This window comes from Sebastes fasciatus, chromosome 19, assembly GCF_043250625.1.
Source record: "Sebastes fasciatus isolate fSebFas1 chromosome 19, fSebFas1.pri, whole genome shotgun sequence".
NCBI lineage: Eukaryota > Metazoa > Chordata > Actinopteri > Perciformes > Sebastidae > Sebastes > Sebastes fasciatus.
The window spans coordinates 6,614,279-6,641,172 of record NC_133813.1 but is presented as its reverse complement, the minus strand read 5'-3'; the positions used below and the strand labels follow the sequence as shown (position 1 = coordinate 6,641,172).

The 26,894-nt window shown below is 39.2% G+C and overlaps 2 protein-coding genes across 3 annotated transcripts; both read left to right on the top strand.

Moving 5' to 3' along the window:
* The first annotated feature begins 204 nt into the window (after positions 1–204).
* Positions 205–13,638, top strand: lmnb1 (lamin B1). 2 transcript variants are annotated; one of them, XM_074617948.1, is made up of 11 exons: positions 205–283; positions 6,117–6,273; positions 6,426–6,551; positions 6,975–7,145; positions 8,784–8,909; positions 10,033–10,253; positions 10,352–10,580; positions 10,894–10,998; positions 11,135–11,254; positions 11,476–11,580; positions 12,071–13,638. In XM_074617948.1, the coding sequence occupies exons 1-11, from the start codon at positions 258–260 to the stop codon at positions 12,110–12,112; spliced, it is 1,428 nt and encodes a 475-aa protein (XP_074474049.1). In that variant the 5' UTR covers positions 205–257; the 3' UTR covers positions 12,113–13,638. The 2 variants fall into 2 exon arrangements, with proteins under 2 accessions (XP_074474049.1, XP_074474048.1); XM_074617947.1 differs by lacking the exon at positions 205–283 and adding an exon at positions 1,926–2,487.
* Positions 13,639–14,948: 1,310 nt separating this feature from the next.
* wdr91 (WD repeat domain 91) lies at positions 14,949–26,660 on the top strand. Its single transcript, XM_074617946.1, has 18 exons — positions 14,949–15,230; positions 16,606–16,742; positions 16,857–17,036; positions 17,123–17,330; positions 17,492–17,574; positions 18,299–18,408; positions 21,526–21,697; positions 21,980–22,192; positions 22,483–22,676; positions 22,855–22,909; positions 23,348–23,443; positions 23,578–23,672; positions 23,842–23,995; positions 24,615–24,723; positions 25,101–25,213; positions 25,525–25,632; positions 25,853–25,942; positions 26,321–26,660. Exons 2-18 carry the CDS (start codon positions 16,620–16,622, stop codon positions 26,483–26,485), a joined length of 2,268 nt encoding a protein of 755 aa, XP_074474047.1. The 5' UTR covers positions 14,949–15,230; positions 16,606–16,619; the 3' UTR covers positions 26,486–26,660.
* Positions 26,661–26,894: the final 234 nt, after the last annotated feature.

The following is a 26,894-nucleotide window of genomic DNA, read 5'->3' as shown; positions in this document are numbered from 1 at the left end:
AAACATTCAACTACTTCACTATCTATCAGTGATGTAGTCTGTGACAGAACTGAAGACATTCTTTGTCCTTGATGTGATTATTTTCCAACTTACTGCAGTCTCCATGCTTGCAGCAATGCAAAGAAAAATACTTCATTACTCCTCAGATGCTGAATATCTTATTTCACAATCTTATGTCACAGCTAGTGGTGGTGGTGAAGGGGGAGTGTAGCTACCTTGCTGTGGACAGTTCGTGCCGGGTTGACCACTGAGGGGTGATGGATCTGCAGCCTGCTCAAGTTTGGTATGTACTTTAACATTATTGCACTGAAGTGAGGAATAATATCACTCCTTATGGTTAACTGTTAAACTCTTTCCCAATCTCCCATGGCTGTGCATGGTCTTTAACATTACTGTATATTGTCAAATATGTTTGTAATTATAATATGAAATTAAAGAACAGTGTTGAAAAAGAGAAGGGCATTAAGATGTTATGAATTAATGTGTAAACACACATAACATCTTAAAATGCCAGATATCAAATCGCTATAACTTAGCACATAAACACCTAAAAATCTTCTGCATGAGAAATGATAACCAATGTGAACAAAACATATGACCATAAAGCCAGAGAGCATTAAACAATACACAATAAATTAAATTAAATTAAATTCAAATAATACACTTTGTGCATATGCTTTATTTAACTAAACATACTAAACGTTTTCACTACCTCCCTGTTTTTAACATATCTATTTGGGTGTCACGTTCAGGATGTGTCAGGTTTGGAGTCAGCCCATTTATTCTTATTAAGGCTGATTAAAATATTTAATTGTGATTAATCACACCTTTTTCATTTGTTCAAATGGTATCTTAAAGGGAGATTTGTCATGTATTTAACTCTCTTATCAACATGGGAGTGGGCAAATATGCTTGCTTTATGCAAATGTATGTATATATTTATTATTGGAAATCAATTACCAACACAAAACAATGACATGTATCCAGATTCCCTCACAGGTACTGCATTTAGCATAAAAAAATATGCTCCAATCATAACATGGCAAACTCAACTTTCACCATCTAACATTCATCATTCACAACACAAAATGGAAATTTATCATTTAAGGAAAGAGAAGTGAAGAATTTTTTTTTTTTAAACATATCAACTCAATTTATCACTCTTTTTGTTCAATTCACATACATTTTAATCACTTTTCTACAATCCTTTTTTTGTTACTTCCACCCTTGAGGCCACTTTCCTTCAATGATAAATGGCAATTTTGTGAATGATAATTGTTTTCACCAATATCACGACTGTTTTAATCAAATCAGCTTTAAATTAATCAACTGGGAACATACATATGCAAATGTATTGTATTGTAGGACGTGGTATTATGTACTTTTATTTTTTTTCTTAAAAACCAAGGACAAGGTCTGCAAATTAGCTACAGCTAAAAGTCCTATATACATTGCATCGGTTGCACTTTGATTAAGTGCAACAATGCCTACATGTACTGCTCCTGTCAAATAAATAAATAAATAAATAAGCAAATATATATATATATATATATATATATATATAAATAAATAAATCACGTGATAATTTATCACTCCATTTTTTTTTAATTCACATCAATTTTCATCACTTCCATTTGTATCAATTAATAATTGTTACTTCCTCCCCTCATATGAGCCATTTCTGGGAAAAATGATACAATGAAACGATTCCATTCTCAGCCGTTATCAGTAAAGTCAGGCGGCGCTTGTTATTAACACCGGGACGTTCGGATTCCACAAACCGGCGTTCTCTTTAATACATCCACGATAGACAGCAAATAGACCGCGCATGCTCGGGACTGTTTCGGCACACGCCGGTCACAGTTACAAGCGAACCCAAAAAGTTGAAAATTGAAAGAACGCATTGCGTCGAGCTCCTTCATTGGCTGCCGGTACACAACGTACAAATATCCAATGAGCCGCCATATTAGGAAGCCAAACCCCTTCTTTCATTCGGATAAGAAAAAGACAGGATATACTTCCTTCCAGGATAGTTTTGGGAAGTCGCTGTTGAGCGCTGGAAATTTAAATATTGTTTTGGTTTTGAGTATTATCTCGGGTTATTTAAAGTCTTCCAATAATGGCGACCGCGGCTGCAACTCCGACCGGGCAGAGAAGCACCACGTGCGGCAGCGGCGGCGGCGGCACACCGCTGAGCCCGACCAGGATCACCAGACTGCAGGAGAAACACCAGCTGCGGGAACTCAACGACCGCCTGGCCGTTTACATCGACACAGTCCGCAGCTTGGAGTCTGAGAACGACGTGCTCCACTTGCAAATCAACGAGAAGGAAGACGTGAGGAGCCGGGAGGTGACCGGACTGAAAGCTCTGTACGAGACCGAGCTAGCCGACGCTAGACGCTGTCTGGATGAGTCCTCCAAGGAGCGGGCCTGGCTGCAGATTGAGCTGGGAAAGATCAAATCCGAGCATGAGCAGCTTCTGCAGAAGTAAGCCTTTAACACTTTAATCACTGTTTAATAGGGACATGGAACTCTGGGATAATTAGCGAAAAGGCTACAGCGTTGTGCTGACTTTGATTTTCGAGCCACTTTTGCAACATTACGTTCGAACGTTCTGTGGTTACGTTCCATCTGCTTAGCGCGTCACTCAAACTCGGCCTGTAATAAAAAACAACATACTTTTGTTTTTACTGTCCCTTTGTGGCTCGTTAAAAGCCACTCCTACATTTTATGTAGTTAAAACCAGTAACTTAAGTTATGCATTTTTAAAATGAATGAAATAATTAACTATATTTTAAAATGATTTATTGACAATGGCCTTTATTATCCGCCCACCATTGTCAGAGAATAGATGGATAGCTGGATTGTAACTTTATTAATCCCGAGGGAAATTCAAGTTTCCAGCATCACAGTTCCATAGTGCAAAACATGTTAGTAAAAAGGCAGTAAAAAAGTTAGTAGTTCAAAGTACAAAAAAATATACCAGATATAAAAATACAAGAATAAATGTTAAGCCGGCTTTTAAAATGTGACTTTTACCATGTATGTCTAAATAAATAAATGGTCGAATTGGTTTACCAAAAAAGAAACAAATTAATTTAGAGAAATGTACCTGTGGTTTAATTAAACTGGCAGATAACGAAAGCGTTCAATGAAGGCAACATGGTGCCTTCACGGTCTACTGGTAGTATCTGTTTTGAGGAAGACCCAAACACTGGCGCAGAATTAAAGTGCTTTTGGTAGCTCTGATTGAATTGGTATGCAGAATTAGCCTACTGTGTGTTGAGGGAATATTCATCAGACATGCATATTACATCATTTTAATATCCAAATTGTATTTATTAAGGTTTAGTAGTCATTTGTACGCACATTTGTGTGTATTCCCGTTTATCCGACATAATTTGACAGCAGCAACTGTTACTCACAGCTGTTGACCAAAAGTGCATGAGTAGACAATGTGTGGAAGGTTTTCATCCTGAAAGTGTGGTGTTTCAGCTGCATTTTCAGAAATAAAATGCCTGTTAGTTGATCAAATGTGTAATTAATTGTAAAAAAAAAAAAGCTAATCTTATTTCCCTTAATAGACACCAAGCAGTGTTGTGTTGAGACACCCACAGCTGTGTGTTTTCATGTTCCTTTTGGCTGCATGTGAAACCAAATTAGCTAAAAACAGCTTTCACCAGAGTGTGTAATAAGAGTGTTGCAGAGGTCCACTGTTGTTGCTAAATGAATATAGCATGACTCTGTGAAAAGAGTAGCCTCCCAGATACACATTTACTACACACAAGTGCTGCTCAGTGTGAGGAGTTAGGTGTGGAGCTGCTGTGTGTTGTTGAACAGAGGAAGTACTGTGCGTGTGGTCAAACACTCTGACAGGTGGCAGCCAGTGACAGCTGGTTTGAGTCTCTTGGCCAGTTGACGTGACCCATTAGCCCACCTCATCTTGATTTTCAACACATCTTGTAACTGGATTGTGTATTATTTACTTTACAGACATTAATACTGCTTATCTACACCGATCAGCCATATCATTAAGACCACTGACAGGTGAAGTGAATAACATTGATTATCTTGTTACAATGGCATCTGACAGTGGAGGGGGGGATATATTAGACAGCAAGTGAACATTTTGAACTTTGTGTTGGAAGCAGAAAAAATGGGCCAGCGTAAGGATGTGAGCGACTCTGACAAGGGCCACATTGTGATGGCTAGACGACTGGGTCAGAGCATCTCCAAAACTGCAGCTCTTGTAGGATGTTCCATGGCATTAACATGTGTCCTGAGTGATCCGAACACAAGTGGACAGCTTTAAGTACGTCTGTTCACACCTGGCATTACAATGCGTCTCCACATTTACGTACACACTGCTAAAAGAATGTGGCCATATGTGACCCAGACCACCTCTGAATGTAGTCTGAAAGATCTGATCTCAATGCATCTTGATTGCGTTCACACCTGTACTTAGAGCTGTCCACTTGTGATCTAATCACTGAGGACCTATGTTAATACCAGGTCTGAACAGGGCCTTCGTCAATGTGCTTATATATTTTGTCTGATCATTGATTTTAAAGGTGCTAAATACGGGATTGGAGCATTTCTATTGCCTCTCAACATGGCGACGACGAGCTGATTGCTCGCAGTGCAAACAACGGCGAAAGTGCTGACAGAGATAACAGTGTTTACCTAAGGGGGAACCAAAAGGGTGGATGCTAGTCTTCTGTTTTACGATTTTGGTTGCATTCCATCTAGAGCCCTGCTTCCTAACGTAATAATACCTTATCGTCTTTTATGAAAGTATTTTAGGTATTTGTTGTGCACTGGTGTGGTCTTACTGAGAGTGTTCCTGTGAAGAGAGAGCGCGCTGGAGTCAGTGGTTTTTCGCCTCCCAGCTAATGTTTCTCAGTAAAACGTGAAAAGGAACAAACATACCACTCTGCATTCCACTCATAGTTTGTCCACTTCAGCAGCAGTCACACTCGCCCGTTGTAACCCTCAGGCACACCAAGAGAAAATAACTGGTCTCTGTCCCAGCAGAGCTCCACCAACACACATACCTCACAAACCCATTGATGACACAGTTCCGCTGTTGACTTAGTTAACCCAGGCTCAGAGCCGGGAAACAGATGTCCACCCTGTTTTTGAAAGTGAAATATGTGGCTTTGTTTTTTTTGTTTTTTAATCAAAGCATTCATGGCATAAAAATGTTTTTTTTTTTTTTTAGGGATGTTCATTTTGAAAAAATGTCTTAACCGTTAACCGACAAGATTTGTGCCTCGCATGCAGCGGTGCTCAAGTTGCAGGAGCACAACAGATATTCTTTGACGGGAGTCCCCAGTTCACCGTCTGGGAGCGTTAACTTAGCAGCCACGATGCTGCGTGTAATGTCGCGGACATGCAGCCACTTTCCCAGTAAAAGTCTCCACCGCACATTTAGTTTAGTTCAGCAGGTTGTCAGCTGTGTGTCTGCCCGGCGTAACTTTAGCGAGTGTCCAACAAACAGTGTGTGTATTTGTGCTACGTTCGCAGCCCTAGCATTGCCAGAGGCTTAGTGCTCGCTAACGCACACGTAGTCTGCGTAACTTTAGCGAGTTTGTTTGTGGGTGAATAAATGCTACGAAACTACAACTCCTCTGCTTCGCTCAAGCGAGCTGGAGCTGTTCTTTTATCCATGGAAAGAGCGGAGCCGACTTCCTGTATCCTGCAACTCCGGCTCCGCCTCTTAATGTGGGCTGTTAAGGTGGACCAGCTTTTCTCCTTAAAGAGTCGAGCCGCTCCTCTGAGCCGTTCAGCTTTTGAGTTAATTATTAACATTTCTTTTAATCGGTTAAAATGCTTAATGTTGGTTAATGGTTAATTATTGACATCCCTTTTTTTTTTAATGCAAAATGGCAATGAAATATATTTGCAGTCTAAATATAACATCAATTAGCATTTCTTCTAGTTCTGAGCTCTTCTGGCCACAAGAGGACGCTGTTTACATTGGTAAAGTTTCTGTCTTAATACTGACAGGCAGTGGATGTGGGTGTTGTCTGCCCTCATAGATTGAGGAAACAAAATATTAGAAACAAACACTGTCGTCCACATGCACTCACCATGCCTTTTCATCTTCCTTCCAGCTACAGCAAAAAGGACTCTGAGGCAGCAGGAGCCCAAGCCAGGCTGAAGGACTTGGATGCGCAGCTGAACTCTAAAGAGGCCATGCTGGCCACAGCGCTGTCTGAGAATAGAGGCCTGGAGGCTGTACTGGCCGACCTGCGAGAACAGCTGCAGGAGGTACAGTACTGCTGAAAGATTTTCCATTCATTTCTACGTGTTCCTCTGACCTGTAAAGGAGTGATGCAGAGGGATCAATTGTGCTTATTACAAAAGTATATTTTTGTGTGCTTTTATGACTTATCTTCAATTTCTTTTGTGTGTGTTGTCAGCTGGATACAGGTCTCGCTCAGGCCAAGAAACACCTTGCAGATGAGATGCTGCTGCGCGTCGACATGGAAAACCGCTGCCAGAGTCTGACAGAGGAAATGGTCTTTCGCAAGAGCATGCTAGAGGAGGTCAGAATATGACATTTTCTCAAGTCACAGTAGACGTATACTTAGACTTATTGCACCATTGTTATACATATTTCTCATTTAGATTTGCTTATGATTTCTCTATTTTTAAGTATATATATTTTTATTCTAGAATGGGAGCAAAACGTAACTCAATTTCCCCTCGGGGATCAATAAAGTATTTCTGATTGTGATATTTATTTCCTTGCCGGAGAGAAGGGAAGTTCGTCCCAAAGCTTTACGCTGTATTTATAACCTCCACCTTAAAGCAGTTTTTTTTTTTTTTTTTTATTAAATTGATGAATGTTCTTTTTCTGTTTACTATTTTTATTTGTGCAACCTAACCAGTTTTGACTTGAGTTAATCAGGGCAGGATCAAACCTGAGAATACAGTCTGAAAGCCGCTAACTGTGTGCTATGCTACAGGAATCGAAGGAATCCCGGCAGCGGTATGAGAACCGACTGGTGGAGGTGGACTCTGGACGGAAGGAGGAGTATGAATATAAACTGACTCAGGCCCTGACTGACATGAGGGCTCAGAATGAGGAGCAGATCAAGATCTACAAGGACAACATGGAGAGCACCTACGTGGCCAAAGTATGAACGAACACACACACACACACACGCTGTCGGCACATACACTGACTTGGTACATATTCTCCACTCGCATAATGATCCATGGGCGGTATACCGGTTTCATCACCGTCACCGGTTTCACGTTCGGCCACGACATGGATTATGCAATACCACAATTACCATGATAAACACAAACACGTTTTGGTTTAGCACACACACGACGGAGATTCAACACCCGAATAACTGTCACACCCACACAGGATGTCTATGATTATGTACACTTCGTTGGTGTGTGGCGTCCACACAGACCGCATTGCTGCTGCGGAGCTGCTAGCTCTCAACAGATCGTTTTCATGGTCTATTTTTTGGATGAGAACTGCGCGCATCACGCGGAAAAAATAGGTGACACACGGCGAATCTCTAGATTAGCCGCGCTGCTCACGGTCTGTGTTTTCTGCAGGGTCTGAAATTAACTTTTTTCACTTCCTGCCACTGTGGCAGACAAGTTTGCCACTCAGAAATGTTATCTGACACTTTTGAAATCTCTGCGCTAAATGAAGGAATAACATTTTAGATCCGATGTCATTCAATGTTCGATATATTTTACACAAAAAACATTAAATGCATGGTAAATTACAGTGTTCGAATTACACCGTGGCTTCCGGAGGAGCCCTATTCTTGTGGGGAGGGAGGGTACTGTACACAGTGCTGTACTTTACTACACTTCTGCCAGTACAGTGATGAAAACTTCAATGCTTTTACTAACCTTTAATCATTTTACAGCTCCCTTTAGTTTATCTTTAGTTGGTTTGCAGAACATTTAACACAAGTGCAGATTTCACATGAGAGTCTTCTGCTCACAGTGTTACACAACACTACATCCACTTGGCCTTTTTGTGTGATCCAGTAAAACTTGAAAACAAAAAGAAACCCTTAAAGGTCTCATATTGTAAAAAAAATGATTTTCATGTCTTTTATATTATGAAGCAGGTTTAAGTGCTTTACAAATACTGTTAAACTATCAAAACACTCAATATAAAGAGAAATACACACCGCCCGTATTCAGAAATTGTGTGTTTGAAAACAAGCCTTTAGGATTTCTGTCCATTTGTGATGTCACAAATATACAATATATAGATTATTACACGGTTTTAAACATAAACATTCTAAATTTGTCCTAGTTTATTTCCTGTTGCAGTGTATGTAAATAACATCAGCTGACAGGATGTAAACATGAACCCAAACTGTTGCCTAGCAACGCAATTCCGTTCAAATGCACTAAAACGAAACGTATGAGGAAAATAAAAGTTTTTTTTTTACATTACAGCATGTAAACATGTTCTAGTAGAAACACAAAATACAAGTATGAACCTGAAAATGAGCATGATATGGGACCTTTAACATCAGATGTGAAGTGAAGATAATTATTTGGCCGCAATCAAACCAGAAAAACACAGCTGCTGGAAATACTGCTGCTATGATAAATTATGAAAGGTGACAAAATACACTCGTTTGCAAGCAACACGTTGCTAACTAACTTCCTGCAGGTCAGGAAGTGACTGACGCTGCTCAGTTCCTCTTTCAGTGCGTGATGAGAATGAAACAGTGTTGATGTGTTGATGTTGCTGACTCTCAAACCATCTGTGTTTTTGTCTCCAGCTGGACGACCTGCGTCGGTTGGCTGAGATGAACGGAGCATCGACCAACATGGCCCGCGAGGAGCTCAGAGAGTCCACCTTGAGGATTGAGAGCCTCACTGCCCAGCTGACAGGAATGCAGAAGGAGGTTGGTTGGCATTTTATTTTACTTTTTATTTTTTTAATAGAATTAGAATTGGTATCCTAAGCAGTCATATTTGATAAAACCCTGTAACATCCAAAGCCGACCGAATTTATCTCAATGCTGAATCTTAATATCTTACCATTTCCGACACCGTAAACCACAAGTTTATGCGGCTTAACCTAGTTTCTTTTCAAGTGCAGCTGATTCTTCACTCTGTCAATTCCGTTTATCAGACTCTTCTCTCAAGGTTGTGGTCGCAGTTGAATTAATTGTTCTCGCCATGACATTCTGTGACCACACAATCAAAGACACCCGCAGGTTAAACTGGGCTTCCTAAACATTTTTAGTTTGGACAAATTCAGTTCAGACAGCCCTGCCCCAACCCCCATCTAAAGAGTTAGTGAGGTAACTTCAGGGTTAACCCTTTATGGTTTTCTGTCCCACAATGGTGGTTCACTTCTTACCGCAGTAGATCACTATGGTAACTGATGCTGAACACCTAACCTGCTCCGGAGCAGGTTATGTTCCAGATAAGAGATCAACTTGTATGAAAGCACCGCCTACTGACAAATCAGAGCTTGCTGCGCAGATTGTATGATAATATTACACAAATATAAAGATGTTTAAGTCATAATCCAGGTTAAAAACAACACAGTTTAAACTGACAAATGCAGGAAGGACAGCTGACTATGTGCTGTGGGTGCTTAACGCTTTGAATTATGTTTTTGTATTTATTTTTTACTTGCGCTCAAGTCTGTTTCACACCGCCGGAGTCGAGGACGCAGCTGAAAGAAGGCTGAAATACTCATACACACCACAACTTTGTCAAAGGCCATAATAAAGTGTAATTAACTCATTCATTACACTTCTGAAAGCTATTTATAATATCACTGCCCCATCTAGATGACTAGATCTGACTCTGCATGTCATTTTAAGTCACATGCACAAGTGCATGAACACGTAAAAAAAGTATTTCGAGCCCTGCATTGAGTTTTAATTTTCATCTGAGCAATGATTTTATTGAAGCAAGTATCAAAGCTTTTTTAAATGACATATGATAAAGTGTTACCTGTGACGCATGGGCATCATCGCCACCTCACACTCTGAACTCCTCGTCTTTATTCAGACTCGTGGTTGGCGCGATCGTATCATGGAGCTGGAGACAGCGTTGGGTCAGGAGAAAGACAAGAGCCGCAAGCTGCTGGCAGACAAAGACCGCGACTTGGCTGAGATCCAGGCCAGAATGCAGCAACAGCTCAATGACTACGAACAGCTGCTGGATGTTAAACTGGCGCTGGACATGGAGATCAACGCCTACCGCAAACTCCTGGAGGGAGAAGAAGAAAGGTGAGCACCCAGGAAGTTTGTGACAGCATCAGTTGAATTTCTACTCCATGTTTTTAAGTGACCTGGATCTCTAACTGTGGTGTTTCCTCTCCCCCCAGACTGAAGCTGTCTCCCAGTCCTTCAGCTCGCGTCACGGTGTCTCGAGCCTCGTCCAGCAGCCGCAGCGTGCAGACCACCAAGGGAAAGAGGAAGCGCGTCGATGTGGAGGAACAGGAGGCGAGCAGCTCGGTGTCCATCGCTCATTCTGCCTCGGCCACAGGACCGATCTGCGTCGACGAGATCGACACAGACGGCAAGTTCATCTGCCTCGTCAACAGTGGAGATGAGGTGAGCTTTCGGGCTGTTAGACGTTGCATGGTTTTAGTTCTTTAATGTTCATGTGGAGGTTAGGGGTGACCCCGAATAGTCGACTAGTGTCTAGCAGTGGCGGGGAAATGTGGTCATGAAACAAAGGATCATTCCTTTCTGTCTATATGGGGGCGCTGAATGTCAGATTTTACATAGGATTGCTTGTTTTCTCCCAGTAAATCCTGATGTATAGCCTATTTTGGTATAAATATCAGCCTATTAATAATACAGTTCGAGTATAACCTTTGTATCTGACTGATTTCTTTATTGTGTCAATGATTGTTTGTCTCAGGATCAGGCGATGGTCGGTTTTGAGATGATTAAGACGATTGAAAATGCTACAGCCACCTACAAGTTCACACCCAAATATGTCCTGAAGGCTGGCCAGAAAGTCACGGTAAGAGTTTGTCTTTAGTTTGATTGTAATCATTAGCTGCTGAACCTGTTCAGGAGTGATATCCATCTAAAAACATATCAAAAAGAGTACTGAGTTGAATATGAAGAGGACCTTTGGGGCTGTTTGCTTTGTGCAGGTTTGGGCGTCTGATGCTGGTGTGGGCTCCAAACCTCCCACAGACCTTGTGTGGAAGAACCATTCCTCCTGGGGTTCAGGAGTGGACGTCCATGTGGTGCTGATCAACCCTCAGGGAGAGGTGAGACCACACACACACATCCACCATCTCCATCCCCTGCACTCTGTTTTTGTCTATTGATCTGCTATCACCATCTCTAGGCTAGTGTAATAGTCACCCATCCATCCCCACATCTGATTTTTGTTGTCAGATTTTTCTTTCTGTCAAAAAAAAAAAAGCTGAGGAGTTGTTATTTGTCAACCAGTTGTGGATTACTTGTGTGTGTGTGTGTTGTGTGGCAGGAAGTGGCAAAGAGAACCACAACATACAAGACCGCAATAGAAGAGGAGTTTGAGGAAGACGATAACGGAGTGGAGGCCATCGACGACGATCTCTACCTCCAGCAGGTGAGACCGTCTGCTTCTATATCAGCTCAGTACAGACATTTCCTCGGATTTAAATCCAACTACTTAATGTGCATATGTTTAAAAATATTTTATGGACCCATGCTATATATGAACACATTTTTTTTTACTCTAAAGTTGGGCATACACTGTACGATTTTTTTTGCCCGTTTCTGGCCCGCAGGAGCCGACCGGTTGTGTTTTTTTTTTCTAATTTACACGCCCAGTGTGAGCACATAAATCGTGAGCTTTGGCTTTACATCGCAAACGATCTAACTGTACAGTAGGAGAAGGAGTTACACAACAACATTTCTCAAATCGTACAGTGTATGCCCAGCTTAAGACTGCAAGTTTATTTCCTGACATCTCAGCCTTCCTTTTTAAACCCTCAACGTTGATGTAGATTTAAGATTGTGTGTTTTACTATTTTAGAAACCAGACGATTGTGTCAGCCAAACAGTTGTAGCATTGTGTTTTGACTGTTTGTGTGCAGGAGGACCCTCGCACTGCGAAGAGAGGCTGCTCCATCATGTGATCCCACTGAACACAACCAGTCACCTCCACCTCCGCTGAGCCCAGCCAGTCTGCTGCCAACTGTAATACTAGAACTATTTTTCTATCTTTTGTAGTGTATTTCAATACAAAAAGGTTTTATTTCTCATAAAAATGCAAAACTGAATTTAGTAAATGTATTTTCATCTGAAAAAAAATAATGTGGTTGTTGAACAAAATTTGTAGTTCAGAATTTTTTTTTTTTTATAAAACCATGCAACAGGTAGCTAAACTCACGGACCGACTGTGTCTTTTTAAGAAAACAAGTATGTGATTTTTTTAATGGATTTTAATTTAGTTATTTTATTTTATCTTATTATATTATTGATGCTTTATTTTAAGCTACAAGAAAAGCCACAGGATGTCAGTGATTAGATTAGTTTAGGGGCTGGTTTAGCTCAATTTGCTCAAAATCCTACTGTATTATTATTATTTTAAAAAAAATTTGGAAAAAAATGCACTGAAAGGACAAATACACTAAAAGCTCCACAGTAACGGGAGTTGATGTAATACATTACTCTTCCCCCATCAGTCTGGACCTTGACTGGACAAAATGTCAGAATATGGAAACCTGTTCATGGCATTTTTCTAGTATCTTTAGAAGAAGAAAAAAAAGAAATACTGTGATGGTTTGATTGTATTCTTAAGGAAGTCTGAGGGCAGTTGAAGTTTGTAGTTGAATTCTTAATGCCCCTATATGTAAGATTTGAAACTGTGGCTTTGATGACTCCTCATGGTAGCACGAAAAAAGATCTGACCTGCGAACTGAAAACTAGCCTGCCTCAATTTTTCGTCTCCTTATTCTACAACTAAAACGTGTGCCATCGCAATAATTTGATTCTACTCACAGAGGCTGTAATGTACGACGGAGTATTAGGGCCACATTGAGGGAAAATAAATAAATCTGAGATTTCAAGAATAGTCGTAATATTACGAGAATAAGTCATAGGTTTAAGAGAAAAAAGTCTTAATATTATAAAGTAGTAATTTTACGTGTTATTTTAGAGGGAATAGAGCAGCTGTGTGTAAATGAGGAACGTCTTGTGAATTTAATCTTTAGTTTAGGTTTCACAAATAATGAAATACACATTGGCAAATCAGCACCACATTATCATAAGTATTAGGAAATTGAAAAGATTGTGCAAGAAACAGCGTTTATTTCTTAGAAAGAACCACATGGACCTGAGGGGGAAACTGCCTCTTTTGTGGAGGAGGAAATTACTTTTTTTCTCATAAAATTATGACTTTATTCTCGTAATATTATCTCAGATTTAGTTTTTTCTCCCCTCAATGTGGCCCTAATACTCCGTTGTGGTAATGTGATGTCATGCAGCAGTTTCACTCCACTGACTTTAAATAAGCGTTGCACCACAATTGAGAAGTGTTGATTGTACTCTTAACTTTTGATATTTTATTAAGTGTTTGAAGTACTTTTTGTTTTGGTGTGTTTTATTATGCATGCTATGGCTGTAATTATCATAGTTGAATGATTAAACAAGTTTTCTTGTACGTGTGTGTTGTACTTACATCATTCTAACGGGTCTATGTAGAAGACGGGATTAGTCATAGTATGAAATAGATATATTAGTGATTATTAAAATATGCAAATAATGATGCTGGATAACAAAAGTAAATGCATATATTTGCAATTTATTTAATGAGACCTCCACCATTTGTTCCTGCGAGATTTCAGTCAGTTTGTGAGGTGCGTCCACAGTGGAGCTCCAGTCCCAACTGCAGCCTGAGAGGGGAGATGAATAGAGCAGCGAAAAAATTTACATTTCAACTTAATTTATGCTTCTCACAGTACTGTAGTCTGCATGAAATGATTATTATATTATCACAAGTCTTCTTTAACTCCACCTGCTGCTGACAGCAATATTTGATCATTAGTCTGCTAATCAAACATGAGCTTGATCACATTATTGGATTATTCCATTTGATTTGACTAATTTAGTGCTATCTGTGAGGTGACGTCACAATTCTTGGGCGATTTTCTCTCAAATCGAATAAGCTGACAGAATATATCAGAATATTCTACTATGTGTCACAGCTTCATAACTCATCAGTACCAGTGGTGTATGTAACAAAGTACGTTTACTCAAGTACTAATCAATTCTATATATATATATATATATATACAGAATTATATATTTATTTATAATTCTATTTATAATTATAATTACAGAATATATATATATAGATAATATAGTATATATATTATATTATATAATTAATTATAATATAATTATATCTATAATTATAATTATAGAATATATATATACTATATATAGTATATTATATATACTATATATAATATATTTTATTACATATATATACTTTATATATATATATACACACACATACGTATATAATATATATATATATATATATATATATATTATATACTGTATATAATGCTGACTTGAATGTCCATTCTAGCCCTGTTAGTTAATGAGAGGCTCTTCTAATAGTCAGTGCAGAGAACAGGTAGGCTTTAGTCTTTTACATTTAAAAAGTTTAATAACATTATTTATGTTTGAGTCACATCTTCCACAGATAAAAAAAAAACATGCATTTATATAAAGCATGTGTCTGGAATGACAATAAAAACTATCCATGATCCTTGGACTGGACATGTTGTCCTCCTGAGGCATGTTGGACATGTTGGACATGTTGTCCTCCTGAGGCATGTTGGAAATGTTGGACATGTTGTCCTCCAGAGGCATGTTGGACATGTTGGACATGTTGTCCATGTTGTCCTCCTGAGGGCGCTCTGGCTTCACCACCAGCTGTCTACGTCACATGACCTCATCACGTGATCCCGTCAGGTGACAAACTACAACAGGAAGAGAGTTTCCTCTTTGCTGTTGTTGTGTAAACATGTTCACATCTTATTCGATCTTATTGCATTCAGAATATGACGGAGAAGCAGATGCTCCAGCTGCTACTTGGATCTAAATAACGTTTGGTGTTTGTTTTCTGCGGGTTGAAGGAGGTTTAACGGTGGTATAACGTTACGTTGCTGTTTGTGCTGCAGGAAGGAACCAAACTCCATTATAAAACCTGCTAAGTGAAGCTAATCTTCATTATAAAACGAGGTACGTAAACATTAAGACACAACTGAAGGCATTTCTTGTATAAACGTGATACGTATGTTGATTCGGCATATATGAAAACTTCCAAGTATTATTAAAATTTCTCAGAATATAACAAAAATATGACTTAAAATCGCGTTTAACAAAGTTAGAGCAGTTTCATGCATAGTTCAATCTTAACCCCTCTGAGACACACATATTTAGTCTCCTTTGTAAAGTGAAGTTTGGAAAGTTTGATAAGTTAACACACATAAACTCATCGTTTTACTAGAATTTTTGTTTTATGAAGAAGATATAGTCTTAATATATAATTCCATTTCTTTCTTAAAAACATTAAAGGCCCCATATTATGGTCATTTTCAGGTTCATACTTGTATTTTGTGTTTCTACTAGAACATGTTTACATGCTGTAATGTTAAAAAAACACTTTATTTTCCTCATTCTCTCTGTCTGAATATACCTGTATTCACCCTCCTGTCTAAAAACGCTCCATTTTAGTTTATTTCAACGGAACTGCAATGGAATTGCGTTGCTAGGCAACAGTTTGGGTCCATGTTTACTTCCTGTCAGCTGATGTTATTCACATACACTGCAACAGGAAACAAACTGGGACACATTTAGTATGTTTACGTTTAAAACTGTGTAAATGGTCTAGATATTGTATATTTGTGACATCACAAATGGACAGAAATCCTGACGGCTTGTTTCAAACGCACAATTTCTGAATACAGGCTGTGTGTATTTCTCCGTATATTGAGCGTTTTGATAGTTTAACAGTATTTATATAGCACTTAAACCTGCTTTCTAATATAAAAGACCTGAAAATCACACTTTTTACAATATGAGACCTTTAATATATAGTTCCATTTCTTTCTTAAAAACATTAAAACCACCGTATTTGTGCCAAATACCTACCGTGTTTGTGACGTGTTGGTGCTGAAATAGTACAAGATAAACTTTAATTCGAACAATACCTTGTTTGTTTTGGTAAACTGGTAAAACTAAGCTCTTATTTACTTTAATGTTAAAGACTAAAAAATGGGAAGACAATAAAAGATCCCACAAAATTAGCATTTGAAGTTGTCTTGTGTGTGATTTATCCCGTCTTCATTAACTCCACCTGCTGGCTGGCAGCAATATTTGATCATTAGCCTTCTTATCCAATTCGAGCCAACAACGTACCCGCATTTGGCGGGTGGCGGGTGCTAGTTTCAGACCCTTCTCATGACAAAAATAAAGAAGCATAAAAATATAATGCAACATCACAGACATTTATATGGTCAGAACAGTTTAACTGAATAATAACAGAAGGCCAAACAGATGAGTTCTTTTTTTCTGATCGTATTGTATTAACTGTATTGTACATTGTACCTGGCAGGATCAGAGGTCACCATGGGGTCAGCAGTAGAGAGGACAGACGAGCATGTGAGAGAGTATCTGATCTACCGCGGCTTCACCAGCACTCTGAAACACCTGGACACCGAGGTCAAAGCCGACAAGGAGAAAGGCTTCAGGGTACGGCTGATGGACATGTGGATGGATCTGTTTTTGTCTTAAGAATTTGATTCTTTTCCCTAAACTAAGAAATGGATGTGTATTTTTAGGTTCTAAAACATCTTCTGTTTGCAGGTGGATAAGATCATCGATCAGCTGCAGCAGTTTGTCCACAGCTTCGACTTGTTTGGTCTAAAGGAGTACTGGCTTTACCTGGACAGACGTCTGTTCTGCAGACTGGAGGATGTTTACAGATCAACAGTCAACAAGCTGAGAACCAGCCTGTACAGATACTACGTCATCAACACCATCCAGGTAACATCCTGTAGTAGAGAAATCAAGTACGAACAGTTAAAAAATCTCTCTTGTACAACCACGCCTTCGTCCTTTTGTTTTCCTAGAAAGGAAACCTGGAGAGGACTCAGGAGTTTTTCCAGAAGCAGGCGTTAGAGCTGCAGAGTCAGGTCGAGTGGCGTGATTGGTTTATCCTGCCGTTCATCCCCACGCCCGAGCAGAACCCCGCCTTCTCTCCGTACTTCTCCCGCCAGTGGTCTGACACCTTCCTGGTTTCACTGCACAACTTCTTGTCGGTCCTCTTCCAGTGTATGCATATCCTTCAGCTGAAGAAGTTTGCAGTTTAATGTTTGTAGCTGCATTAAATTTAACAATGAAGATGTTGTAATGCATGTCAGAAACTCTGAAACACTGTGTCCACTGTGTGCCATTTAAACTCTGGATTTGCTGGTTTCCAGTCCTTAACTTGTTCTCACCCCAGCCGGTCCTGTTGAGTTTTGATGCCGAAGTCCAGAAGATGACGAGCGTGACAGAAGAGAACGAACAGCTCCGCCAGCTGGTGAGAATAAAATGGTTAAGAAAATGTTTTGTAACACTTCATTTTACAGGTCCGCAAATTTAATTGTAATTAGGTGATAATTAGCAAGTAACCTATTTTAAATTTCTTAGGAATTACTGCCAAATTACCCCAATATTTACCTCAAAATGTATCGAAAATTACTTTATTATAAACATTATTTGATAATTATATATATATATATATATATATATATATATATATTTATAATTTATAATATATATATTTATAACTTTATTTATTTTATATATTTTTGGGATTATACTGTATATGAATTTTAAAGATGCTTTTGCACAACATTTCAAGTTTTCCCTTCTTGCTCAGAACTGTAATTAGTGATATTTTGTATTGCATTTGTACTTGTACTTTTTGTTATACCTTCTTGAATTGTTCATTTCTTTGAGATGTTTATCACCCTGGGCGGGTTGGATGGTTAACCGCATCTGTCATCATAGAGCCTGTCAGCCTATTGGTGTATATATACAGTACGGCTGTGGTAATCACTGTTGAACATTTTGACTGGATGAATGTTGTCTATTTATATTTTGTGGTTTGGAATCAGTGCAGGCATTGTTTTTTTTCATTGATGCAACATGTGAATAGTTTTTTCTCATCAGTCTCATGCTGACGTTTGGCTAAATGGTATTGAGGTATCATATGTCTCGTTGTAGTATCTGACCAGTCTGTCTTGTCGTATCTCTTCCAGCTGTTTGCCCTGCAGACGGAGAGTCGGGACCAGAGGGAGGTAGACGAGATGGTCCACCACAAGCTGCCGGTGTACGTCCAGAACATGGACCGTCTGGGAGACACTGAGCTGTGAGACACTAACATCTCTGTCTTTATTGATGACTGGCTACAACTAAGATGGCTGCCATTCTGTCAGTGTATTTAATGTTCGTTGTGCTGATTTAAAAGACAGTCAACATAATGCTTTTAACTGGGGCTGTCAAAGTTAACGCCATAATAACGCGTTAATGCAAATTAGTTTTAACGCCACTAATTTCTTTAACGCAACTGGAGATTTTTAGGTTGTAGCGGGCTCAGTTTTACAGCCAAAGTGAAGATACTCATATCATATGAAACTAGTAAACCTAATGAATCCATTGGTACCAGCCATGTCATACTAGCTCTTCGCGAAGGAGGCTAAATAATGCTCCAAACTTACGCTGAAGTTTCGAGAGGAAAAAACTGGCATGGCCATTTTCAAAGGGGTCCCTTGACCTCTGACCTAGAGTATTAAATACTTGACAAATCTCCCTTTTAAGCTACTTATTGAACAGATAAAAAATATGCGATTAATTTGCGATTAAATATTTGAATCGATTGGCAGCACTACTTTGAACGGAAGTTATTTATTGGACCAGGAGTCTATACATTTCTAACATGGCTGATCCCACCGACCCAGAGGGACTTTGTACTTCTTTGGTGCACCCAATATGGTGGCTGTGCTTTAAATGAAATGGAAGTATTATATTTGTGATGTATTAGAATCTCTGGATATAAACTTTTTAAAGATACGGCCATGACATTGTCAAGATAACACTAAGCTACACTAAAACTACGCAAGAACAAGCACTTTCAGAGTTACCCTTTAAATGGAAAAACAAAAACTGTGCTACGTGTTGTTACAGATGGCAGCCCTCTTATATCTTCTCTCTAAAAGGTCTTTCCGTCCATCGCAGCTTTGTGTTTTTTACCCTGATGTTTTTTTTTAATTTATTTCGTACCACCAAACACGGGACAGACACATGAAATGTTTCTAGTGTTGGCACTTTAGCATGCTAGCTTGTTGTTCAATTTTACCTCAGTGCATTGACTGACTGCTTTTGTTTTACTGCTAATTTATTATAAAAGTTTCACTATGAAGTCTAATATGTTGGTTATATAGAATAGAGCTCTTTGCTGAATTTTAGAACATAACATGGCCAACTTCCTGCTAAATGAAGGGCGCTAAAGTTCTTTGCTAATGCTACTGAAAAGTTGAAAGTATGATTTGAGTTGTGAGATTCATCTCTGAACTCTGAGGATAAAGTAGAAAGGTTTTGGCGTTAATAATCTTCCCTAGAAACATCAGTGTTATGAGACGTGATGAAGAGGGAGGAATGTGAGGACGTTTTTTTTTTTTTTTGGTCGTTCAGAAGCTTCGTATTTTTCTTTATCCCAGAGTCACTTTTAGAAGAATTTTAAGGTACTTTAATGCAGAAATAACTGCTGAATTATTTTGTTTATTGATATAAAATATCTATTTAAAAAGCGTATGCTGTTTTACACTGTATGCTGTGATGCAGTTGCTGTTGCCAAATAAACAATTCACCTGATGAATTGTTGTTTCTGGTTTATCACACGCTGACAGAGGACTGTAGAATATATAATAAATATCATACACTCTGAAATGAGTACTACTAATAACACACTTTAATTTACAGTAAAACATAACATCATTTCACAAACACATATTATTTTTATGCCTCCGCACCTGTGTTTTCGGGTTGTCCGTCCGTCCGTTTGCCCGTACCGTTCTCGTGAAAGCGATATTTTAGGAACGCTTGGAGGGAATTCCTTCAAATTTGGCACTAAAGTCCTCTTGGACTCAAGAATGAACTGATTAGATTTTGATGGTCAAAGGTCACTGTGACCTCACATCTGTCCCATTCTCGTGAATGTGATATCTCAGGAACGCCTGGATAGAATTTCATTACATCTGACACAAACATCCACTTGGACTTTAGGATGAACTGATTCGAATTTGGTGGTCAAAGGTCACGGCGACCTTACGAAACACATTTTTGCCCATAACTCAAGAATTCATATGCTAATAATGACAATTTCACGTAAATGTCTGACAGGATAAAATGATGAAGTGATGATGTTTAGGACAGACATGGATGTAAATTGACTGGTTGGCGGAGGCATAAAACCCTAAGGAGGTAATTCTAGTTTCTTTCTGCAGCAGTGACCAAAAAAAGGTATGGTCAACAAATATCCAATTTTTTACACTACAAATGTACGGTGGTGCAATGGTTAGCACTGTCGCCTCACAGCAAAAGGGCCGCAGGTTCGATTCCGGCTAGGTGTGAATGTGAGCGTGAATGGTTGTCTGTCTCTATGTGTCAGCCCTGTGATAGTCTGGCGACCTGTCCAGGGTCAGCTGGGATCGGCTCCAGCACTCCCGCGACCCTGAATAGTATAAGCGGTTACGGATAATGAATGTTATGCTAGTGTAAACAGTTTTTTTTTTTTTTACCACAGTGAAAAAGTTGTTTTTGAAAGGCTAAAAGCCAACAAATTAGAATTTGAAGCAGAATATTTTGTTATATTGAAACATATTGTGAATTTTGGAAATTATTACATCAATCGATGGAGGTCTGATCGCATTGAAAATATGATTTGGTTATTGAAAAATGTGATTCATAATTTCAAATGGCTCTTATACACAATGTTTAACCTTATAGATTAAATTGTGATCAATTTTGTGTTTTCTTACCTTAGCCTAGTCGACTATTTTAAACTTCCGTTTAAACATCAGGGAAAATAGTTGTTAGGAACATCCTTAATTAAGACATTGAACTGGACACTAGCTTCTATTAAACAAGATAAAAAGAAACAAGACGGCCCAACAACATGAGGTCCCGTGTGTTACAGTACTTGGCTGAATGCAGTTCACAGTTTGTACTGTTGGCGTCCGCTGATTAGGCTGCAATAAAACTAAGAGCCTACAGCTAGCCTAGCAGTTCTTTAATGTTCATTGTTAAGAAAAACAAACTGAACCATGAATGTCTAGAAAATATTTCATGGTGGTGCACTGACAGACATTGTCATTCCCAGGGCCACTAGGGTGGCTAAAAACAACTGTTAATACGTGATTGCTTTGTCATCATTGCCTTTCTCCCCACCGACGTAAAATCTCATCTGCTTTGCTTTGTTCACCCCCAGAGACTTGGTGTCGAGCCAGCGCCCTGTCAGCACCACCACCACTCCTTCCAGAAACTTCTTCTCTACATTCCTGCCGCAGGCCAGACGCACTCCGGGGAAACCCGCTCAGTTCAGCTCTGGGTCCTCGCCAAGCCAGGTAGCGGTGGGCAGGAAAGACCTATCGAGCAATCCGGTAAGAGGAGAAGGTGTTTAAAAGTTTGGAGATGATTCTCTTGTTTGACAGACGTTTCGGTCTATCACACCATCGCCAACGCCACACCGCTTTGTCCTCAACGGGTGTGCGCCCTTATCAGGCTTTAAAAATCTCTTCAGAGACCTGTAGGGAGCTTCACAGATGTTATGTTATAGCTGTAATCTCTGGCAGCCATATTGAAGGTCCTCAACATTGTGAGTGACTGATATAATTCTGACCTGAGATCATCTTCTGTATCTAAAATTAATTTGTCTTTTCTAGCCTGCAAAGTCAAAAGAGGCAGTCCAAGCCAAGGAGGTGAAGCCAGTGTCCAGCCAGGCATCAACCAGTGAACCCGCGAGCTCCCAGTCGACAAACCACTCGACAAACCAGTCAACAAACCAACCTACAAACCAGCCAACATATCCCAGACACAAGAGAATCCAGGACCATGAGAAAGACAGGAAGGAGCTTTTCTCCAAACCACCACCGCAGGTACCTGAAGGTCACAGCAGTTTGGTGCATTTTTACAACATCTGGTTTCCTTGTTCAGTCAGTTTTTATTAAATGTATAATATGTAGCAGCTGTTGGTTGCTGTTTGTAAACATTCAAAGTTGGCCCCTCCTCCTCGTCGGCTCGAGAGAGCGAGCTATAGAGTGAATGAAGAGAGGGAGCGGAGTTAGTGAGAACAAGGCAGTGAATCAGAGAAATAGAACGTTATTGCTGAAGCTTAGGACAGGTTGCCAGACTATACTGACAATAGCCTTCCATGTATTATCTTCAGACACCAGAGAAGAAAGGGGAGGCGGGAGAGACGGAGCTTCTTGCCGAGACCTCCAGCGAACCTCCCGCCTCCTGCTCGAACAGCAAGAACTGCGGAGGAGGAGAAGAAGGAGGAGGTCTTTCAGTGGAACAGCCTTTCATCAAACTCAGCCAGGAGGAGTACGCAGAACACCACTCCTCCATTATGCACTGCAGGTCAGCCTTCAACACACTTCCCCAGTTTGGTTTAACTGGTCATGAGCCTGCTTGGTTTCTCAGCAAAGTCATAGATTTTAACTGCAGGTGGACTTGACCGACTTTTAAAGTCACATAAAAGATAAAACCGAAAACATCATTCTCTCGGTCATCCATTTCTCCTTCCTCTGTTTTCCAGGGTTGACTGTTCCGGTCGCCGGGTTGCCAGTTTGGACGTAGACGGAGTCATCAAGGTGAATCTGCATAATTTGTCTTTTAGATTAGATTCAACTTTATTGTCGTTGCACATAGTACAAGTACAACGAAATGCAGTTTTGCATCAAAGCAGTGCTGATTAAGACAATATATACAAATGAGGATATATGTGGTGTATATACATCTAGGTTATGTGCATAGAGCTGTATGCATATGGGACTAAGTGAGAATATATAAGATGGATATTAGAGGATAGATTTTATATATACAGGTGAAGTCATAAGTCACAGGAGAGGTTTGTACAGATGACAATATGTCTATAGGGGCTAAATGAATATTATATAGGAGGAACATTACATATGAGAATGAGTTGTTGTAGGTTTTACGAACATAGAAAATAAAAAACAACAACATGCATATTACCGTACATAACTAATTGAAACACATAATAAGGCCTTCATCCTCCTCTCCCTCAGGTGTGGTCATTCAACCCCATCATGCAGACCAAAGCCACCATTATGTCCAAGTCTCCTCTGCTGTCTCTGGAGTGGGCCACCAAACCAGACCGACTGGTAAGAACAACACACAGACTGCACGTTAACTGAGTTTAGTGTCATTAACAGCATTAATCAGGTTTCTATTTATACTTTAACCTGATAAATGATTACATTCAGTCATCAATAAACTGCTCTCTGTGTGTGGTCAGTTGTTACTAGGCAGCGGTGTTGGCACAGTGCGGCTGTACGATACGGACGCCAAGAAGAATCTTTATGAGATGAACATCGATGAAACTCATCCGCGGTAATCCTGCTTGTCTGTCCACTGTACTGTGTTACACTTTTTTTACACTTTATTTTGTTTTGGGTAAAAACTACATGCTTAAGTTTTGTATTTTGTCACAGAGCAATGAATAATGTTTGTTGTTGAAGTACAAATTCTGATAATAATATGTCCCTCCTCTGGCTCTCAGTATCTTGTCTTTAGCCTGCAGTCCCAGCGGTTCGTCGTTTGTCTGTACAGCGGCAGCTCTTAGTCGATCTGGAAATGGCGAACCTGGATCACGACTTCCTATACCGGTGTCTGGAAAGCTGCTGCTCTGGGACACCAAGACTGTCAAACAGCAGGTAATTAAGCAGCTAGTTCAGTAACAGTTATTGCACCCGTTTCGACTTTGGTCAGGCCATTAAATAGGCGTTATCAGTTACTATAAGCACCATAGATGTGGGTCAATAGGGGCCTACTAGGCCTACTATGTTGTAAAAGTGAAAGTGAAACTTAAAAGCAACACGTTCTAACATGTAAAACTGAATGTAACTTCATGTTTTGAACACAAACAAAAAAGCTTCTTTAAGTTTAGGCAACAAAACTACAACTTCTTTAAGCTGAGGCAATAAAACTACAACTTCTTTAAGTTGAGGCAATAAAACTACAACTTCTTTAGGTTTAGGCTATAAAACTACAACTTCTTTAGGTTTAGGCAACAAAACTACAACTTCTTTAAGTTGAGGCAATAAAACTACAACTTCTTTAGGTTTAGGCAACAAAACTACAACTTCTTTAAGTTGAGGCAATAAAACTACAACTTCTTTAGGTTTAGGCATAAAATGATACGGTAACACTAATAACTTAATGTGTATACTAATGTTATCATGGTAATTATAGTGTTAGCAATTGCATGTTTAGCATTAGATTTAGTGTATGTAATGTGGCTGTAGTGTAATCAGTGTTCTGTGTGTCTCTCAGCTCCAGTTCTCTCTAGAACCTGAACCAGTAGCCATTAACTGCACAGCCTTCAACCACAATGGAAACCTGCTCGTGACCGGAGCTGCTGACGGAGTCATCAGACTGTTTGGTCGGTGTTTATCAAGGACACAACTAATAATTTATTTTCATTGTAGATTCCTTAGTTAACTATTTCTGCTCACTTACAGTGTAAACGCTCAGAGATAATGACAGATAAGAGCTCCGAGTGACATCTTTCGAAATATTTTTCTTATTATCTGATTTGTTCTTCTCAGCAAAGACTATTAAATCAGTCCTGAGCATTTTAATATCTTACTGAACCAGCTCTGCACGTTAAACAGCATATTGTACAATACAGTATATTGATGTGTAGTGACGATAAGTTGCTGTGTGAAAACAGAGTTCTACTTTTTTTTTATTATTTTGGAGTAATTTCTGTAACATTTCCATATGAGTCAAACAGTATAACTGAATTCTCTGCTGTAGATATGCAGCGGTATGAGAGCGCTATGAGCTGGAGAGCTCACGACGGAGAAGTTTACAGTGTGGAGTTCAGCTATGACGAAAACACAGTCTTCAGCATCGGAGAAGATGGCAAGGTGTGTGTTTATTTTGTTGAAAATCCATCATGGTTATAGACTGTCTACAGATAAAAAATATATATTTTAAATCTTGGACTTTTCAAAACATGTTTTAATGTTGCTATTATATTATATTATATTCATTAAATTAATATAATATTATATTATATTATATTCATTAATATAATATAATATAATATAATATAATATTATATTATATTATATTATATTATATTGTATTGTATTGTATTGTATTGTATTGTATTGTATTGTATTGTATTATATTATATTATATTATATTAATTGAATGAATCTGTGTGTGTGTTCAGTTCATCCAGTGGAACATCCATCGGTGTGGGGTGAAGCAGTCAGAGCAGGCTTTACCTCAGGACGCCACCGGGCCCTTCGTCCTGTCAGGGTACAGCGGATACAGACAGGTAAGTAGTGTTACCATGGAAACAGGTTTATCCGCAGTATATATTATTTATGTGTGTCATTTACTTCTCTTTTACTAAAGCATTTAGAAAAACCAGGATGACATCACAGGCATAATTAATTAGGTCACAGGAAAATAAATCCAAGTTAAAAGAATGAAATAGATCAAATAAATTGAATGTAAACGTTGATTTCTAAATTTGTGAGTGAACTCTTGTTCAGGTTCAGGTTCCTCGAGGTCGACTCTTTGCCTTCGACTCTGAAGGCCAACACATCCTGACCTGTTCCAGCAATGGAGGACAAATATACAGAGTAAATACACCTTCATAAGATAAGATTAAATGTAAAAATGTATTTATCCCGACTCAAGGGAAATTCATCATCATATGTGCACCTCTCATCCATACTCAACTGTTCTGGTCAAACTTTTTTTTATTTATATCGAAACCTTCTTGAAATTCTCTTTAAAATTTGTATATATGTTGTGTATATTTTTTATTATTTTTTATGCACTTTTTTTAAAATAAGAAATTAAATCAGTAATTGTGAAGTTTTTACTGGTTAAAGGAACATGAATATTTTCACACTTTTTTTGTTTTGTTTACCCTTGCTGGTTTATAATGAATATTTTTGTTTAAACTATGTTTTATAATTTGATTTTCTAACATGTTTCACCTCCCCGTCTTCCAGCAGACCAACGGGGAGCCGGCTCTGGAGAGTGTGCTGTCGCTAGGCGGGCACAAAGCACCGGTGGTGACGGTTGATTGGTGCTCGGCGGTGGACTGCGGCACCTGCCTGACCGCCTCCATGGACGGGAAGATTAAACTGAGCACGCTCCTGGCACAGAAGTCCTGACTGATGACCTGATAGGGTCAAAGGTCATCAGAATTTATCATCAGTGATGGAGATTATTCCAGATTCTGATGAATACAGTAGCCTATGTCATTGTTTCATCATGTGATACAAACAGTAAAAACTCACCAACCTGTTATAAATTCATATTAACATTAAAATCCCACTGAAAGTTCAATCTGAGAGCTGGTTTCTTTCTTAAGGCTGCATTCGTTGATTTTTCTAGGCCTCTATGGGGGCAGAGGAACTCCACAACAGTCTGACAGACTCATAGCCCTGACATTTTATCACCTTATTAAGTTGTTGCTAACATGTTTGCAAGCAGCTGCCTAATTCCACATAAAGCAGAGCAATGTCATCATCATGTTGGAGTTGTGCTTCTGGCCACTTGATCAATGTAAGTCCAACATTC